The sequence below is a fragment of the Paralichthys olivaceus genome, chromosome 1, assembly GCF_024713975.1.
Source record: "Paralichthys olivaceus isolate ysfri-2021 chromosome 1, ASM2471397v2, whole genome shotgun sequence".
NCBI lineage: Eukaryota > Metazoa > Chordata > Actinopteri > Pleuronectiformes > Paralichthyidae > Paralichthys > Paralichthys olivaceus.
This window is the reverse complement of record NC_091093.1, coordinates 3,196,589-3,214,069: the sequence shown is the minus strand read 5'-3', so window position 1 is coordinate 3,214,069 and position 17,481 is coordinate 3,196,589. Positions and strand designations below refer to the sequence as shown.

At 41.4% G+C, this 17,481-nt stretch overlaps 1 protein-coding gene across 2 annotated transcripts; it reads right to left on the bottom strand.

The window, feature by feature from the left end:
* Positions 1-1,191: 1,191 nt before the first annotated feature.
* LOC109624861 (alpha-tectorin-like) lies at positions 1,192-16,825 on the bottom strand. Of its 2 annotated transcripts, none has more exons than XM_069526990.1 (19): positions 16,674-16,825; positions 13,843-13,971; positions 13,513-13,577; positions 11,949-12,176; positions 11,755-11,826; positions 10,474-10,564; positions 10,271-10,376; positions 9,937-10,180; positions 7,824-7,980; positions 6,970-7,054; positions 6,766-6,828; positions 5,927-6,132; positions 5,593-5,724; positions 4,707-4,894; positions 4,433-4,581; positions 3,186-3,431; positions 2,519-2,681; positions 2,285-2,374; positions 1,192-2,049 (listed from the first exon to the last, which is right to left on the bottom strand). In XM_069526990.1, the coding sequence occupies exons 2-18, from the start codon at positions 13,892-13,894 to the stop codon at positions 2,285-2,287; spliced, it is 2,337 nt and encodes a 778-aa protein (XP_069383091.1). In that variant the 5' UTR covers positions 13,895-13,971; positions 16,674-16,825; the 3' UTR covers positions 1,192-2,049. The 2 variants fall into 2 exon arrangements, with proteins under 2 accessions (XP_069383091.1, XP_069383134.1); XM_069527033.1 differs by having other exon boundaries at positions 16,682-16,819.
* Between the last annotated feature and the right edge of the window lie 656 nt (positions 16,826-17,481).

Here is a 17,481-nt window from a genome sequence, read left to right as displayed (position 1 = left end):
CCTGTTGACTCGCTGTGCCCATCAGATGCTGGTGTCTTTAGTCACAGTCACATACTTTTTAGATGCTTCAACAAACAAAAACACAATAAAAGGACAAGAGTTTGGTAGAGTTACACTTATCATTGTGCAAGAGAGATAATCATTGAATTTAAAAACACATCAACTCTGCTACAGATACGTCAACCGTCCACATTAGTCCAGAGTTTTAGAGCTTCTCAAATGGAGAAGTTTGGAACTGCTCATGGTCCCGTTTTAGTTGGAAAACTCTGGGGCAGTGTTTAAGTCTGCACGTAGCCTTTGCTGATTTGTCAGGCTCCCATCACATGACCTGCTTCTAGAAGAAAACAACCAGCATTAGCGTAAGCTACCAGTGTGCAACACAACATGTATAATCAATTACAAGTGCTGTTGACCCCGTTCTCTTTGCTTACAGCTGTTGTGCAATTAAATTCTGTTCTTAACAATGATGCAATTACTCTTACTTTTTGCCATTTCTGCTTTGGGATTGTAACCTAGCTCTTTCTGCAACTAACAACCAAAGGCCTCCTGTTTACACTGACTCACACATGCTCAGCGTATGTGAGTGATCACGTGATATGTGTTTTAAAGGTTCAGTGTGTAGAATTTAGTGACATCTAGAGGTGAAGTGTCATGTTGCAGCTGATTTCTCCTCATCTCACCCTCCCCTTCCCAACATGAAGGAGAATCTGTGGTGAACTTCAGTTGTCATGAAAACTCAAAAGGTTTTAGTTTCTGCAGTTTGGACCACGGTAAAAAACATGGTGGCCTCCACAAAGAGGCCTCCCCCTTCATGTAAATATAAAGTTATTAGATATAAAGAATCCATTCTATGGTAAAGAAAACCACAATTCATACAATTTAGATGAAACACACCAGTGAAAACATCACTAGAATTGTTTAATATTCAATTTCTGCCAAAAATCCCTTTCACCTAAATCTTATACACTGGACTTTTAAGATGGGAACCAGTGGACTGAACTATCCCAGTTTATGTAAAGTAGTTTAAGGCAACTACATCAGCAACATGTTGAAGTGTTGACAACTCAGGATCAATGATCTGATCAGAGATCAGTCGCAGGACACTTTACTACACAATGAGTGTACTGTGGAAGTACTCTGACTGTGTCACTGTAACTACATTATGTACTGCTACTTGCATACTCTAACTATATGAAGTTCTGTTACCACTTATACTTTTCATACATTGCTGAAACTTGTAGTGTATTTATTTTAGGTTCATTTGCACCCAGATGACCCAGTGTTCATTTAACACTGTTAACAGTCCTCTATCCAAATATTGTGATATTAATGGTTGTGTTCTAGGAGTGTACATGTAAGATAGATGAAAATAAATTGGTTATAATACATTTCCCCTCACCGTGTTAAAATATGTTTTAAGTCAGTCTCTCCAGGAGTTCATTCATCATCTGTCAGCACTCAGTTTCTTTGAGAATGTTTTACTGCAGAAAAATGGCTCATGTTTTGAGCCTCAATAATGTCAGAAGAGTGTGTGAGATCCTGGAGGGGCTGAATGATGGAGGTGTACTGTGGCTTTTCCCCAGTCTGGGCACTGATGTGTGTTATCAAACATGAGCACTGAGCCTCATTCGCACAAACTCTGTTGTGATGGTGCTGGCCGTCTGCTCCGTGTCAAGTGTAAATGACTGAGGAAGCTACAGCAACGCATGGAGCTGAGAGACGCTCCGTCAAAGATCAGCTCAGCTTATTATAAATGTTCTGATGAAGCTACACGTTCTGACACTTCATGTTACCTGTTGTTTCATCAGGTCGTTTGCTGCTCCTAGCTCGACTCAATCAACCTCACAAACTACAGCGGACTGAATCTGTCCATGCACAACTGTTTGTTAGTATGGATGGTGTCACAGCAAACAAAACTGAGCTGATCTTTTCAGGAGACGTTGAATCTAAAACCGAAGGGATTCAGACATCCAGGCTCTTGATCAGGAGTCTGGAGTCAGTCAGGAGGTCGACAGCCTTTCAGTCAGTCCGAGTCGCCATGGAAACAACCTGAGACGAGAGCCAGAACAAACTAGGATTAGTTTTCAGTCGCTGCTGTCTGAAGACCACGTCTTTTCTATCAAGGTGTAGCAATCACAGAAGTGATTTGTCCGACTTGTTCACTCTTCATTCTGTTCTCAGTCGAGCAGTGAAACCCTCCTGTCCTCACTGTCACGTTCCACATCAAAACAAGAGTGACCACACCTCCACCATCACCTGCCAGCAGTACAGCACAGTGTCTTACCTATTTAGTCCAGGCCATGGAGATGAAGGCTGGGTTACCGTCTTCATATCTAGCCCTGGTAGATCTGCGTCTTCTCTTATCTCCGCAGCTCTGACACAAAAACACAGAGATGAAGTTTTAGACTTCAGCTTGTTGTTCAAATCCACTGTCTTTGCCTATTGATCATGTAAGAAAAAGCTCTTGTGTGGGTTGAGCTGCTCTGATCTGTGGGTTGATTTGGAGGGAGAAGCATACCTGGGTGCAGGTGTTGCCCTTCTTCACACACAGCTTCACTTTACAGTGCAGGTAGACGTCACTGCTCTTCCCAGAGAACTCAAACAAGTTGAAGGAAAAGTAGTTGGATGTTCCCAGTCCGTTGTCCATCATCTTCACTGTCTGGTCATCGGGATTGGAACAGCTGCAGAGAAGCAGGAAGACACAACAGACATCAGCATCTGTGTCAGAGTCACAGGTTTGATCCCCTGAACATCTCTTCTGCTATTTTCTCACAATGGAAACTGATAATGAGAATTACCGCTCTTTGAAGGCAGCATGATCTTATGCCTCCTTCTTTTAGAAGGACGCAAGGCTAGTCCTTCTAATAAATGACGTTATAAAGTTACTCTCCTCTTTGTTGATACTTGTGACAGTCAACTGTTTCTCTTCAGCACCACAGTAATCCAGTGATCAGTATATGTATATATGTATATATATATATTTATATATATATATATATATATGCAAACACTACACATGTGCTGAGAGGTAAATGACAGAGGAGAAGAAGTGAGGAAGGACTTTGCTTTCAAAAGCAGGTTTCTTGATGAAACCTCGCTTCTTATTCATTTACAGAAAGTTTCCCACTCAGAAATGCCAGCAGTCATGAAACATTCAGACTGGCTTCCACCTCCGTGTCCCTCACCCATTAACAATCAGGTTGTATCTCAGACTGGCATTGGGTGACTTTTCGTTGGTAGCCCAGCAGGAGTCGGTCACGACAGCCATGAGTTTCCCATCCAGCCCGTCCGTCTTCAGCTCTACCCAGACAATCTGCTGCAGCTGGACATCGGTGCTCGGCTCAATGACTTTGGTGCGGCCGGCGTCACTGTAGACCTTCATTGTCAGAGTGTAATTCCAAGCTCCAGATATAATCTGCTGGACCACAGAGCTGCAGAGTACACACACACACACACACACACACACACACACACACACACACACAGTGAACCTCGTTCTTCTTATGTTAAAGGAGAAATATTTTCATGTTTGTTTCCTTTAGTGTATTTTATTATTTTTTTGTGAATATAAACCTTCTGCAAAGTTAAAAAGCCTAAAATCTGTGGTAAAGGGAGCTCCACTTCCAAACAGAAAACACTGAAGCTCCTCCTCCTCCAACCTTCTTCATCATAATGTCAAGTCATTTGTTTAATGCACGTCCCCTAATAAAGCCAGGCAAAGCAAGAGTGGAGGACAACATTTCTTCCATGTATTTGAAGTGCTTGAGGCAGAGAAGGCCAGCTACCCTATTGAAGCAGACTGGGCTCTATTGGGAGAGGGGGCCTTAAAGAGACCGGAGCTAAAACCAAATGTTTCAGACAGAGGCTGATAAGAGGAGCAGCAGCAATCAACACTAAAGCGATGTATTTTCTGAACATTAGAGCATGTAAACCTTTCCAATAACACAAATTAAATGATCAACAAGTCCATTAGAGGAGTATGTCTCTTCTTTGGGGCTGTATTTATTAAACTGCTAAAGTAAAATTTCAGACAAGGGGGATAGATTACTGGGATATTCCAGGGAAAGAGCACATACGTGAGTTTATACTCAGAGTTGTCTTTTGTGCATATGCATGGAATGTTTTAAGGATTTAAGGGATGTTTTAATCCTGGTTTTGGCTTCTGTTCACCATATTTAAACAATGTTCATCATTATTGTCTTAATGATAAACTCTGCTTTATCTAATGGTTGAAGATCTGAATCTGCTGCTGAGATTTCATCAGATATTTGAAAGAAAACATGTTATGGCCAGAATCAAGTCAACGGGTCAGACTACACACTTGTGGCAGTGTTTGTCCACTTCTTTCTCCAGTTTTATTAATTATACATCGGTTTGTTAAAAGTGTGACTGACAGTTCTGACTTCACAGGTGAAGCTGGTCAACCACTGACCTGTCTTTGATTTTTAAGGCTATGCTCCTGATGTCCGGCTGGTTGTAGAAACAGGAGAAGTCGATATTGACCTGGTCTTGGCGAGTGATGATGCTGGAGCTGTTTTGTACCACGATGGAGTTCTTGTACATAATATGGCTATTGTTGGCCTGCAGGGTCACAGGGAGTCAGACAGTGTGAGTGCATGAGGTTTCAGCTGCAGAGACGATCACATTAATCCACTCATGGACCACAAATATTGCAAGTGCGAATCAATTGGAGGAGAGACGCTCACCATGACCACCGTCCCACACGGGTTGCTAGCGTTAATTTTAAAGGTCACCATTTGGGTCACATTGTTCATCTGACCTCTGCAGTTCTGGTTGTTAAGGTGTAGCTCAGAGTAGTCAATGCCTTTTTCCTTCAGGAGACAACCAACCAGGGAGACTGAAGCAGAGTTCTGATCGCAGACCGTTGGGTCGCCTGAACAGCAGCACAGACAAGGGCAATGAAACAAAGACTGAAGCTCAATACACAAGCTCAGAAATGGTTGAGTTGAGTTCAGGAAATAAGAAGAGGCAAAGAGCTCAGTTTATACTAAAACAATTTATGTGTTAAACGTCCAGTGTGTAAGATTTAGGTGAAAGGATCAATTGGCCGAAACTGAATTGAAGAACCCTACTGTTTTTCATCTAAATTATATGAATTGTCTTCTCTACGGAGGCCACCATGTTTTTTACAGTCGTACAGACAGGACAAGCCAAACACCTTATGATTTTTTATTACAGCTGAAGTCTACCACAGGTTCTCTTTCATGTTTGGACAGGGAGGGTGAGGTGAGGGGTGTTCAGCGGTAACTTCACCACTAGATGTCACTAAATTCTACACACAAACCCTTTAAAGGAGATTGTGACACAGAATTTGCCTACAAGATACAACGAGACAGAGACAATAATTTACTGCTAATTTATAACAAATTCAGGATGAATAAAAAGCTCTTGAGCTTTGAAGCAAACCCAGGCTCATCGTGTCTGGGGCCCTTTTGCAGTTGTCTCCTCCATAATTCTTCAGATGCTGTGTTTTCAGCTCATAAAATGAATTCATGTTTTTACACTCTCATTCTAACATCCGACTGTAGTGGTACACTTGTGGAACACTTCTCCCTGAGACAGCCTCCTTACCTAAAGCACCTGTTGATCTGTATTTAGAGGCGAAAATGGCCCGACAGAAGCAACTGGTTCCACCACTGATGTTCTCAGCACAGAACTCATGGGCACTGCAGAGGGTGTCCTGACAGAAGGCTTGGGGGGGGGCTGAGAGGATCAGACAAAACTGTTATTTAGAGTCAGTCAGATATACAGTAGCGACAGATGGTTATCAACCTCTTGATGACTTGATGGACAGTGTGAGATGATCACACAGCTGAACTAAATGTAGTTGTTCCATCTCTGAAATATGAAAACACACTCTGACTTAGGAATGCTTTGAAAAGAGAAGTGACGGTGAAGGTCTTACAGCAGCCGGCCTTTGACCTCCAGCCCTCCAGTGTGTCATTGGTCTGGAAGTTGCAGGCTCTGACATAAGCGTCCAGGAACTGGCACTGGCTTAAACCATCCACCACAGGATATTTGCACAGAGTGTTGGTGCAGGCGGTGATGAAGGGCTCTGGGTGGGTGTGGTTGTGGCAGGTGGTGAAGGGCGCCTCCATCAGGAGGTTACAGCTGTTGTTGGAGATAGAATGTTAAAGTTCAATCGACGTGGGTGAAAAATCAAGGTCAGTGAAAGATGAAGGTTTGTTGGTCAACAGAGCTTTGTCCAATTCTGTACAATCCCAGGGCAAGTGTCATGTCTGCTGAGCTAAAACAGAATCTTGATTCCTGTCAACACAAACACTAAAAAGGTCCTGAGATAAAAAGATGGGTCGTCTGAGTGCAGGTGTGTTATGGAAGAAGCTCTAAGATCATACAATTCATTAAAAGTAACAACACCACATAGAATAACTCTTTGGCTACAAGTCAAAATCCTGTATTCAGATTTTACACAAGCATTAAATTCAATTCAATTTTATTTGCATAGCGCCAAGTCACAATATTATCTCTAACCAACAGTTCCCACAATGAGCAAGCACTTCAAGTACATTCATATCATCAATATATATACTTAATATTCGTAAAGTGAATCTGCAGGTAAACAGAACTGTAGAACAGAAAAACAATCTTCACTCTTGAGCAAATGTACTTTGTTCCGTTCCACATCAAAGGGAGCAAGTCATTTTCCTCATAGACAAAAATGAGACGAAGAGCAACACCAACTCTTTGAGAACTCAGTGTGTGCTCAGGTGTGTTTCTGCTCACCGCTCAGTCATCCTGGTGCAGTTGATGGTTCTGTCTGCAGATTCAGAGTAATTCCTCTTACAGCTGGAGAGGGGAGGCAAACAGCAGAGGGTCAGGGGTGTTCCCTTGGGCCTGACTCATTCACATAAACACACTCATACACTACCCAGTGGTTTGTATATGTGCAGCCGTCAGTGGGACATTCAGGTAGTGACCAGGTCTCACCTTCTGGAGCTGAACTCGGTCCTCACTTCACTCAAAGGCCCACTGGAGTTACCACATAAACCCATCATGTTGGGTTTACCTAAAACTGGACGATGTGAACAGATTATTAGTCAGACGAATAAAAGTCAGACTGGATGCACATGGCTGCTCTTTAAAGGACATCTGTCATCCACTGATTCTAACAGCCTCAGAATGATCACACCTGAAGATGCAAACAGAGCTGGGACGTCACCATCACACCACTGACGGTCAACGTTTGGACGTCAGTCAAACATAAATTATAAAATGAATCCTTCAATTTCACTAACTTCAGAATAAAAGATATTTATCAACTGGTGTTAAATGTCAGAGGGCTGCAGCGCTCACGTTTTGAGATTCTGTATTTCTGTCTGAATTTCACTGCTGGCTGTCTTTGGCCTGCAAAGCTCCAACTCTGACGTCTCAGTGAAATTAGAGCCACCATTTTAAATTGACGACCACAGATTGAAAGTGGTTTGCTCTGGATATGCACAGAACCTTATTCACATTTGCAATTTCAAACAAATAAAACTGGACCAAAATCATGATCTCGGTTTGTTACATCCAACATGTTTGGTGTTTTTGTTTGTATCATTGTTGTACCTACAATTTTCTCTTCTTTTCTAATGTGTGTGATTCACAGAGGCTGTTTAAGGTTTTAAGTTGAAACCAAGAGGTTTCTAGTGGTCTAATGATTACTGTCTAATTTCTCTTCAGTGCTGTGTAAACTTAAACCTTTCCCATGAACATATAACTGGATGTAATGTAATGTTTCAGTTTAAAAAGTCTTAGTTGTAGACTGATGTTCATTCTTATCATATGCAGTTTGTCTGTACCTGTCGTGTGGATCTGTGCAGTGTAGCCGTCAAAGAACACAGAGGTGGTGTATTTGGAGAGGTTGAACTTGGCGGTGACTCCAGTTTGGTCCTTGTAGAAGTCCACACCGTGACGAGACAGAGGCGAGCTGCTGAGGCTCAGTGTTGTGCTGTTCAGCTGCATCACAGCACAGGGACAGAGCGAAGAACACTGCTGGTTGAATGGTGACTAACACAACTGACAGGACTGTTTTCTCAACACTTTAGTCCACGCCACTGCTTCTCCTCTCCACTCTGTCTGGTTTGGACGTGTAGATGTGCCAGCCTTCAACCAAACAGCCGACGATTCAATGATGCCAATTATTTTATAGATACATTTCCTCAAATAGTGACCAGAGCCTTTATTTACCTGAACTGAAGAAGGTAACAGGGCTTTATTTGGGACGGTATTGTATGAGGGAAAAGACATTATCTCTAATTCTGGCTGTTTGATGGGTGACATTATCCATTATGTAATTTTAACACACCCAGAGCGATTAGAGCAGAGACTGTGGTGAACACAGTGAACTGGTTGAACTGAAGACAACCATACTTGTTAGTTTTTGTTCAGTGAAAAGTAAAAACCAGCTGTTTAACAAACACAAAAACTAAAGTTTCAACTGTTGATCCAAAGTCTGCATCCACAGCAATGTGCTTAAGCTACAAGCTAACTGTTATTAAGAAGCTATGACAAAAACTGATTGTAATCGAAGTGATAATTTCAGTTAGAAAGACAGATAGAGGAGGAGCTATGACAAAGAGAGGAGCAGAGAAGGACAGAGCACAAATGACAACACAGAAAAGAGGACAGGGAGAAGGACTGACAGAGGGAGGATATAAGAAAGAGATGAGGACAGAGAGGAGGACAAAATGAAGGACAGATGACACAGAGAGGAGGACAGAGGAGGACATGCCCTCTGACCCCCTGCTGGCTACTTTTCTCCACTGACTTGCTGCACCATAACTTAGTGGCTACTTCTGCAGCCAGCAGGAGATAAACACATCAGGTAGAAATCTTTACCTCTGCCTCTGCAGTAGGCATGATAATCAGCCTGGTTTCTGCTTGATGACTTCGTGACTTTCCAACCTTGTCGACCAGAGATCACATATATCTAATCATATCATATACAACTAATTTGCAGCGGCAGATACACACCGAAGGAATCACGACACCGAGCAGATTCTGTTTTCTGTCGCTGACGTTAATAATAATATATTAATAATATATAATAATATAATATTTAAATTCATGTTACAGTTACGATCGTAACGAACATTGGGGAGGCAGTAGCTCAGTCCATAGAGACTTGTCTTGGGAACCAGAGGGTGGCCAGTTCAAGTCCAGCATGGACCGAAGTTGGAGAGGTGCCGGTTCACCTCCTGGGCACTGCCGAGGTGCCCTTGAGCCCTTGAGCAAGGCACCGAACCCGGGCGCCTTCATGGCTGCCCACTGCTCCGTGTGGTCACTGTGTGTATTGTGTTCACACTGGTGGGTTAAATGCAGAGGTCAAATTTCCCCATGTTGCATGTAGTGCTGTGTGTGATTGTGGGACAATAAAGAGGAATCTTCCTTCTTCTTCTTCTAACATGTTCACTGAACGCGTTTGGTCTCCATTAAAGCTGCTGTTGCACAGCAATGGTTCCTGCATTTTTCAAGCATTCCATTGATTCAGGTTAGTGAAATATCCTTGTCTGGTTTAACACAGAAAAAGATTCACAGTGACTTCTTTCAGTGACTATAAGTTCATCTACATATCAAAACCACCATCTCACATGACCAAGGAGCCTGTCAGAACATGAGGACAGAGAGTGAGTGAACGTGGACAGATGTTTTTCAAGAGGAGCAGAGGAGACTATGACAGATAACATGAATATGCTCTGCTTTCTTTAAAGGGGCTGTCCACCCAACATCAAATGCATGACACTCAAAACCATCACATCAAGGTTGTGTTGGAGACGTTGGAAAGATGAAACACCAGAGGAATCTTTATCCTACAGTAGCAGCTGGACTCTCTGAACTGACTCCGAATTGACGTCCACACTAACACTGACACATCACTCACTCCAAATGAACCTGTGGCTATAGGTGGCTTACCTGAACTCTACCGCCTTGTCCCAGGCTAATGTTGACACCCGGTCCATCCATACGCAGGATCACATGGTCCAAAAGACTAACATCTTTACGGCGGCGGTCCTGGAAAACAGCGAGCAGCTGCACACCCGAATGTGATATCAGAGTGTAAGCACAGCGATCTGGGATGGAGGTAGCATTGCCAAAGAAATTGATAACAGTGGAGCCGGTCACGGTGCAAGTGATGTTTGTGGCCACTTCTGGGCACCTAACACATGGGGGACGAACATATATTGTATCAGTATTGGACAAAGTAGACAAAAGTATATAACTGGAAATATAAATGAGATGTGTTTACTTGCACACTCCTCCACAGGGGTTAACGGTCACTTCTAAGAGAGAACTACAGGTTACACTGGAGTTGTCTGGATTACAAGTCGTGGTGTTGGGTTTATAAACAGCACCTGGTAAAAACAGATTATTAAATCATTGTATTGACTCATAAGAGAATGAAACAGTAACATTATCTAATGTGGCTTTAATAATGCCAGCACTGCTAACCTGAATGTCTGCATGCACCAATGTCTCTGTATAATCTTTTTTTTGTGATCCTGTCAACCTGTGAGACACCATCGATCAGCTGGTTCATATTCTGCAGAGGAAAAACGCCACAGAGGTTACAGTCAAACAAAGACAGGGACTGAGCCGCAAACATGAACAAATCAAACGTAACTGTTTAGACAAACTGAAGTAAAATTGTCTCATCTGTGGACGACTACAGCTAGATGACTGAAGAGTTCAATTCAGTTTAATTTTCTTGAAAGTAAAAATGTAAAGTTTCTGTCATCAAATGGGGTCAGGGCTGTTATAATTCAGCACATTATATTTACATTATATCTAATATTACTGTTAAAGTACTGAATCAATAAGCAGTATCTGTCAAAATGTACCCTAGAGCCTTGGAGTTAATTTTTTAAATTACAGTAATAGCTAAGGGTTTTCGGTCTGACTGCTGATGAGGTTTTATGTGAGCGCACATTTCAGGCACAGAAATATTTCTTGCTTTAATCCTTGTGTGGTGCAAATATCTGGGGTCTCATTTACAAAACAGTGCATGGGATTCAGTCTAAAAGTGTACGTGAACACAAAAGCCGGAAATGGCGTACGCAAAAGACAGCAGTGATGTCATTGAGAAAGAAAATACACTGATACACTGCTGCTGTTAACACAGTGAGTGAGAGTGAGGACAATAGAGAGAGCGCAGCCTGAAATAAAATAAAATCGAATTCAAAGGATGAGGCAAAAAAATAATCGCTTCACACTATCAGAATGTGGAGGAACTTTTTTTATTAGTATTATTAAATTCAGAGACAACTCTGATGTCCCCAATCTATAAAATATAACATAATTATTATGAAATGCTTGTGTTTGTACTGGGATGGTTCGGTTCCGACGATCTAATACTGGACTCAGTTCAGCACAAAGATCACAGATCTATATCAGCTGATCAGTCATTGCTGAACCTTCGTCTCCTCCTCATCTTTCCATTCACGTGCATCCATCACGCAGCATTTCGCAGGAGTGTCACCACAGTATTTATATATTTAGAGCCATCGGACCGATCACTTCACACTGTGGATGATACATGCAGTGTTACAACGGTTATAAATGAGACCCCTGGGCTGAACTGGTGGAAGATCCGTGTGTGTGTGTGTGTGTGTGTGTGTGTGTGTGTGTGTACCCTTGTGTCCTCCGACCCTCCTGCTGACATCACTCCATCAAAAATACTGTCCTTAATCATCAATGTGTCCCCACTATACTGTTTGTTGTACATGTACTTACCACTGATGAACTACCGAGATTCCTTATGATGGCAATAGATTGGTTGACAAAGTAACGGAATGAAAGTCTGAACTGGAAACATAAAAGAGGAAATTCTGATTGTTGGGAAATAAAAGTTTGTTATAAAAACTTTTTTAGCTTTGATTATCTGATTAGTCAGAACAGACATTCACATGAATCAGAACAATGCTCACCTTTATCACATTTGATGAATCTACGAATTTCAAATTAGCTTGACAATTTGATGTGCCAACGAGGCCAGGCAACACTGATTGAAGATCTGATCCATTAATTGAACTGCTGCCAAAACCCCACTGTACTTTTTGGATTGTTCCCACTGGTATCACAAAGCAGTCGTTCTCTTGTGTAGCGGGGTAATGGCCTTTGAAACAAAGTGCAGCTTTTGTGTTTGTGATGTTCACCTGTTGGGATGAGGGAGAAACCACATGTAAAAGACCAGATCATTTTCATAATTTGATTACTTGTATTTCACCATATCGGACTGACACAGACAGTCGCGGATGTAGTGGCTGCTGATCTCTGTCAAAGCAACAACATTCCTAGAGTATTTTCTTGTTTATTTTCAAAGTAAAAGCACAACGTTCACTTGTGCGCTGCAATATTTTATACTGAGTGAACTAAATCTTTGTTTTTATTTTATTTCCCTGATGGTCTAATGGCTAGGATTCAGCGCTCTCACCGCCGTGGCCTGGGTTCGATTCCTGGTCAGGGAACTAAACTGTTGCGAGAGGCAGTAGTCTGTAGAGACTTGGCTTGGGAACCGGAGGGTGGCCGGTTCAAGTCCAGCATGGAGAGAAGTTGGAGAGGAGCCAGTTCACCTTCTGGGCACTGCCGAGGTGCCCTTGACCAAGGCACCGAACCCCCCATGGCTGCCCACTGTTCCGTGTGCACTGTGTGGATTGTGTTCCGTGTGCTCCGTTCACACGGATGGGTTACATACAGAGGTCAAATTTCCCCATGTTTGCAGCATGTTGCATTCTGTGTGTGGGACAATAAAGAGGAATCTTAATCTTATTTTGAAAGGTGGTGAACGTGGGGTTGAAGAAAGAGCCAACATGCAGTATGAAAACTAAAATCAGTTCTGTAAATCATTTAAACTTATATAAGACACAAATGTGGGTGTGAGGCTGTGGCTGAGGGGTAGAGCGGTCGTCCTCCTACCAGAAGGTCGGAAGTCCGATTCCCAGTCTTGACATCTGCATGCCAAAGTGTCCTTGGGCAAGATGCTGAACCCCGAATTGCCCCATAGAACAACAACAATAAAAGTGCTACTCATAGATGCACTGTATGTATGAATGTGTGTGTGAATGGGTGAATGGCAAACTGTAGTGTAAAGCACTTTGAGTGGTCTTGACTAGACAAGTGCTATATTAATACTACCATTTACAAATGAACAGTAATAAAGCAAATTCAGATTCATTTTATGTAAAACAATACAACATCTTCATTGCAGATAAACCAGGCAGGATAAACACACAGTTTTCTGACTTCGCAAACAATAGGTTCAAATTAAAAGATCACGGATTGTTAGAGCAGAAATGCCATAATAGAAACAAGTTTTAAAAAAAATTAAAATTGTCAAAACACAAACTGAACCTGAGTGTCAGTTTCTTTAGTGAGCCTCTTGGTGGTGCTCATGTTCTCTTAGTCTGGAGAAACGCCCTCCACCAAAAACAGACACAAAACATCGAGGAAGACATCAAACTGTTTTCAACCATCAAGCTTCATCTTACTCACGTATGCTCTGTTGTAATCTCTTCCATAAAACTTGATGGTACACCTTAACTTCTTAGTAGAAGAGGCTGACATGGAGACATGGTGAGAGACAATCAGTAGGTTGGAGCACATCAACAGCTGCAAATATGTTATGGAACAAAGAGCTCACAGCAGCTGTGGACTCAACCAACAGCTTATCACTAACTCTTCAGCTTGATAATGATCTTCCTGCTTCACCTCATATAATTCTGCTGATCGTTCCTCTGTCTGTTCAGCTAACGTCCCTAAACTCATAGTTTGGGTGGGGTTTCAAAATGGCTGCCATGTGGTTGAAGTGATGTGTGTTCTTACCTGCAGCAGACAGCTGGCTGAGTGCAGCCAGGTAGACCAGGACGAGGAGCATGTTGGAGGAGAGCCGTCAGATGACGGAGAGCTGGAGGACACACAGTCTCACGCAGTCAACACCTTCACGTCACAAATCTGCCCAGTGTTTGAAAATGAACAATGACACCTGATCCCATCAATTCAGTCTCATTCAGTTCAATTCTGTTGAGTCCAGTTGGTCTCAGACGATGACTCACAGCAGACAAAGACCACATTCATGATCACTCTTCACAGAAATACACAGTCCAGCACCACTGAGTCTCTCTTCACTGTACGTCCATCAGTCTGGTTTGGATCAGCCTCCAAACATGACACATTTTAAAACCAGTACAGGTGAATAAAGGACACACACAACCATATTAAAGGTACAGTGTGTAGAATTTTGTGACATCGAGTGTTGAAATTGCATGTTGCAGCTGAACACCCCTCACCCTCTCCTTTCAAAAATGAAAGAGAACCTGTGGTAGCTTCAGTTGTCATAAAAACTCAAAAGGTGTTTAGTTTGTCCAGTCTGGACTAATGTAAAAAAACATGACGGCCTCTTTAGAGAGGGTCCCCTCAATGTAAATATAAAGTATTTAAATATAAAGGACCTTTTCTGGGGTAAAGAAAACTACCATTCATACAATTTAGATGAAATTAGCTACTGAAAACATCATGAGGATTATTCTACATTAAATTCCTGCCAATAGATCCCTTTCACCTAAATCTTACACACTGGACCTTTAACAATGTGGAGAAAACTGTGTTGTGACAGTAACTTGAACGTTTCACTGCTTAGATTCTTGTTGGGCTACAAAGAACAATTATATCGATAACTGATTCATCTGTGGATTTATTTTATTATTATTAATCTGATAAAACGTTTAATCCTATCCAGAACATTTGAAAAGCAACTTTGTCTTCTTGTACAATGCTCTTTCTATATTTCAAGTATCTGCAACTTCATTATGACCATTAATACAGTTTCATATATCTACAATTCAATTCTGAATAGTCATAATTCAATACATCTTTAATTGTCCTCAGTTTGAGATGCCTTAAATTACATGTGAACTGGTCAGAATTAAATTGTAGATATTTGAAACAAGGCTTAAAGGGAGTAATAATTCAACTAAACTGTAGATAATGAGAAACCCCCACGCAAAAGTCAAAAGTATTGCAGATGTAGAAAATTGGAGTTTTGAGTGTTCAAAACAAACAAAGACATTGTTTTGACCAGTCAGAAGGATATTAGTATCTTACATAAAAAATGCTATTAGTCAAATGTATGACGAGTAAAAATGATTTATCTGTTAAGTTAATTCTGGATAATCAAACTTGTCAAACTAGCTTGTCCTGCTAAATGTGCCTGAATGGGACCTGTGTCACTCACAGCAACGCGAGCTGCTCTGGGCTAAATCTGTGTCTGACTACATTTACACAAAACCTCTCAATGATCTTTCAGTGGATTGTTGTTATGCTTTAGAAAATAAAAGCTCTGATTTTTTACTTTAATATAAAGTGTACTTATTAATGTAAAGTGTACTTATTACGACTTGTCTTCGCTGTAGTTTGTCATGTTTGTCTCTTTGTTCCAAATTTTGACTCCAGGAGACAGTGTGGTCATGTGACCTACATAAGGCACGTGATTGGCTGGTCTATTGCCCCTAACTCCGGAAACTGTTGCCAATGTGTGCCGTGTATTACAACAGATTCGACTAATGACTATGAAAGTGGTTGAAATTAGAATCAATTAGTTGTTGCAGCACTAGTTTCTTGCACTTTCTCTTCACATTTTATTTTGCTGACTTGTGGCATTTTCCAAATAAAATAATGAAGTGATGAATCCTGTCTGCTGCAGTTGGAGGATTAAAACCAGTGTCAACAATGTGTCTAAACACTTGAGTGATGAATAAAATATACATATACATAAACATCTCTCAGACCAAATGTACATCTATTATCAGTACTTCATGTTTTAAAGAAATAAAAGTAGTTTTACTTTGTTGATTAAAGTCATGGGTTGTAATTACTAATGTTGATGCTGTGTTTTATTGATCCTTCACATATAAGAAGTAACTGTAGTTGTCTGTATTGTCCCATTGAGGTAGAAATGATCTGATAACTAAACACCAGCAGCCTCTCTGTATCTTAGTCTTAGCTTGTAAGTATCTTGTTAGTTTTCTGCTGTTCATCAGAGGAGCAGCCTCTCAATACAGAGACTGGCTGTACAAATGTTCATCATGTTTAATATGTGTTATTACATCAGATTGTGTTTGAGTTCAAACACCCACGAGCTCAACAATATCATCTCAGTCAGTGAGATATCACACTACAATGAAGAACCGCCTGTGGAGCTCTGGGACTAAAAGCTGTTGACCCCCACGGCACACAGCACGTATACTACTTCCCAAAACCTCCAGAAGACACAGAATTACTCTTAACTTGAAATAATACCTTGATTAATGTAATAGTCAAGGAACATTAACTCAAAAAATAGTAGAAGAATTAAAATAGTTCATGAAACTTGAAATTAATTGAAATCATATGGAGCTAAATAACATGAAGTAAACATGTCTTTTGTCATCTATTGAGAGGTGTGGGGGCCACAGGATGTCCCCTACTTTTCCTCTTTGTTAATCTAGCCTTGAGCAGAATAAAAACACTTGTCTCAGAACACCTGACTCAGAACAAACACAGTGGGTTTACAGCTCCTGTGCTTGTCCGACTTCAGTGCTGCTCTTTGTTTGGAGAAGCAGAAACCCAGCAAAGCTATGCAGAGACAGAGGTAGAGACAGGGACACACAAAGACTTACCTTCTTACCTTCTGGATGTGATCTGGAGGACCTGGGAGAAAATGTTCTCTGAATAGACCTCGGCTCTGCTTCAGATTCCTCTTACTCAGGTCTCTGAGAAATGTGGTCTCACTCTGTGATGCTCCTCTCTTATGGTCAATTAAACCCTGTGTTTTGAAACTGGTTTGAGTTCATTACTTTGTCTAAACTGGTTTGAGCACATTACTGTATCTAAACTTCACATTAATGAGTAACGCCACATGTCAATCAGAAACAACATTGTAGAAAACAGGTTATTATGAGTTACATGTCATAATAACCTGCAGGCTGTTTTGCAAACGGTTGCCTCTAAAGAATTACTGACGTATGTGAGGGGTGGAACTTGTTCATGTTCTCCAGACTGAGAGTCACTCAGCAATTCCCATTCGATTGATTTCTATCTTATCTCTTTTAGCAGAGGAAACACAGGGTCATCCTTTATGAAAGGAAAGGAGAAAATGACATCCCACAGTTCATAGCGGCAGCAACATCTGACGTGACCCAACATCATCGTTACACCCGATCAGACCCATGTAACTATGAAAATAGAAAAGATCTCTTTTATTCACATGACAAGACAGATTTGATGTAAATCCTGAGATGATCCCTGAGCTCCTGATTTTTTCTCTTAACATCTTGATAACAGTCCTGTCAAGGCTGTCATCTCACTTTAGCCTGATGCAACACTCATCAATGTGAATTAGTGGTGCAATGGATCATCATTGATCCGTGATCCATTCGGATCAATATCTTCGGTTAGGCACACACGTGAAAAAAAAAAAATTGTGCG

Excerpts from the sequence above, each read along its gene's own strand:
- LOC109624861 (XM_069526990.1), bottom strand. The coding sequence starts at position 13,894 with ATGCTCCTCGTCCTGGTCTACCTGGCTGCACTCAGCCAGCTGTCTGCT. Across the intron at positions 5,725-5,926 it reads GAGGTCAAAGGCCGGCTGCT|CCCCCCCCCAAGCCTTCTGT; the intron begins GTAAGACCTTCA and ends TGATCCTCTCAG. Across the intron at positions 4,895-5,592 it reads CAGATCAACAGGTGCTTTAG|GCGACCCAACGGTCTGCGAT; the intron begins GTAAGGAGGCTG and ends GCTGCTGTTCAG.